The following is a 2296-nucleotide window of genomic DNA, read 5'->3' as shown; positions in this document are numbered from 1 at the left end:
AATGAATACATTATAATTAATTAAACTCTAAAGCTTAAGGGTGCATACTAATTAATTAATTAGTTCAACTCTGAATATATAGTACCCAGCTACGCATAGCAAAAACAAAAACACGTTGTCTTCATGGTAAAAACGACATCCTGGTTACCAAAGCAGGTTTGGAAAAACCAAGATCTCCCTATGCTCTTCTTTCATAAGACGTCTTGTTTTTGTTATTTGAAAGCCAGGACGTCGTTTTTTTGTTGTTTTTTTCGTGTTATCTACAGAAAAGGATGGCACAGCAGCGGCGACGGGCGGCGCGGTGGACGCCCTTCGCCGCTGCACCCCCGCGGGCCGCGGAGTGAGGTGGGTTGCCTATCCCGCCGGCGCCCTCGGCCCCGGCGGCTCGGCGGTGCGGTGGGCTCGCGATCGCGGAAAACAAATTTAGCGTCGAAATGCTCCCGTGGAGATCAGTCGTGTTCCCGATCGCGTTCGTGTCACGTCGCGAAATCAAACGGTTCAATAATTTTTGTGCGAGGTAGTTGAAATTATGCGAGCCTGAACGTCAACGTGAGAAACCCCAATCTTTGCAGTGCGCGGGCGAAAACGGTATAAAAAACATACCTTTAGAACGAGATGGGGCAGCGCGTCCGCCAGGATGTTGTTGATCATGTTCCCGAGCGCGCTGCCACCCAGCACACCATCCATTCGGAACTAAGCGAGAAAAAAATTAAAATATTAGAGTCCAAGAGTCAGATTAGAAAGGAACCCTTGCCACTCATGGCAATATCATTATTTGGTTGTTTAAAAACACGTTCAGTACAGTTAAATGTTAAGCAACAAAAATGATCCGCACTGAACGACGAGTTAAAACGCAACCAAGCGCACCTTGATGGTAGTCATGTTCCACGTCAACTCGCACTCGTCCAGGGTGATCTGTCCCTTGTCTGATATGCCCAGCTCGATGGCGACGTCAAGCTCCAAGTTGGAGAGGCCAAACCTGCGGGCCGAAAGCGAACTTTAAATAAAGAAAGACAGTCGCGGCGTCCGTAGGGACGTGGCTCATATCAGCGCCACCTTGCCAAAAATTGCATGTTGACGTCTGACGTTTAGCGACTCACGTGATCTGTCCGCTGCCGTCCAGCGGCAGTGTCGCCAGCCCGGGCACCGGCAGGACCCCCGTCATGGTGTACTGGCCCTTGGCCGCGATGGAGGGCAGGGTGACGGCGGCCGCCACCTTCGCGCCCTGCAGGGACAGCTTGTTCACCTTGAGCCCCGACTGGCCCGTGATGGTCAGATCCGTGATCAAGCCGCTGGCCCTGCGCGATGACGTTTAGTTTTCATTCATTCCGCTGCTGAGCCCGGCCCGGCAGCCTGGCGGCGTTCTCGTTAACCTCTGAGAGTGAGTGAATAAAAGCACAGTACATGTGACGAGCTCACGTGATCTCCTTCAGGGTCTGGTTGAAGGGCAGCTCCGGGATGACGAGGGGGTCGTAGCTGTCGAGGATGCCACGGATCACCTCCTCCTCCAGGGTGCGGTAGTCGTCGGGCACGCCGGTGGAGACGTGCGCCTGCGCATTGCTGCTGGGGGCGACCTGCGCCTGCTCCTCGCTGCTGGGGGCGTCCGGGAGGTAGATGGCCTCGACGGCGACCAGGGCGACCAGGCAGGCCAGCGCTCTCAGGGCCACCGGCGACATCCTGGAGCCGGGAGCGGGGAGCTTGGGAGCGGCCGGCAGTGCGTCAAACGACAGTCAACAGGCGCTGACGCGGCTGACGCAGCTGACGCACCTGCGATGATCCTGGCGAGGTCCACCTGCGACTGGCCGACGGCGAAGCGATCCGACTGATAAGGGCTTATCGACGGCACCTGTGCCCCGAGTCCGAGTAGCCGCCGGCCGGCCCAGGTGGGCGAGGCTGACGACAACATCGGCGGGCGAGGCGACCCCAGCGTCCGCAAGTCCGCAGGGGGGGGGGGGGGAATATAGCCTCAGGGTGAGCGACCCGCACCGTGCGCGACGGCACATTGGCTGCTCTGAGCTGAAGCTGGAGAGTTATAATCTCCAGGCGAAAATATTTTCCTCCTTGTTTAACATCGTTTAACCCCCCTCCCACTTTTTCTTCGCAGTTGATAAAGTTAAAGTTGTCACTTTCGTAAAAGCAGGAATAAAATTTCTTGTTGTTAATTTAAAAAAAAATAATGTATGGGTAGTGTAGGTTAGGCTGTTTCAAAAAAAAAAAGGTACACCAGAACGAGGTTTATAAGAAAATTCACGTCACGACAACACACCCTGCACAAGTCCGGTGGCCCTACGATAAG

At 54.7% G+C, this 2296-nt stretch overlaps 1 protein-coding gene across 1 annotated transcript; it reads right to left on the bottom strand.

Annotated features, from left to right (window-relative positions):
• Positions 1-603: 603 nt before the first annotated feature.
• On the bottom strand, positions 604-1830 carry LOC113212336 (uncharacterized; the record flags this gene model as incomplete). Its single annotated transcript, XM_052276095.1, is given in 4 exon segments — positions 604-693; positions 868-979; positions 1101-1298; positions 1420-1830. Coding segments are annotated over 4 exon segments (657 nt in total), but the record flags the coding sequence as incomplete, so codon positions are not given.
• Between the last annotated feature and the right edge of the window lie 466 nt (positions 1831-2296).

This window comes from Frankliniella occidentalis, unplaced genomic scaffold (genome assembly GCF_000697945.3).
Source record: "Frankliniella occidentalis isolate FOCC.00 unplaced genomic scaffold, Focc_3.1 Scaffold1646, whole genome shotgun sequence".
In the NCBI taxonomy this organism is placed as follows: domain Eukaryota; kingdom Metazoa; phylum Arthropoda; class Insecta; order Thysanoptera; family Thripidae; genus Frankliniella; species Frankliniella occidentalis.
The sequence above is the reverse complement of the archived record's forward strand: the minus strand, read 5'-3'. Positions and strand labels throughout refer to the sequence as shown.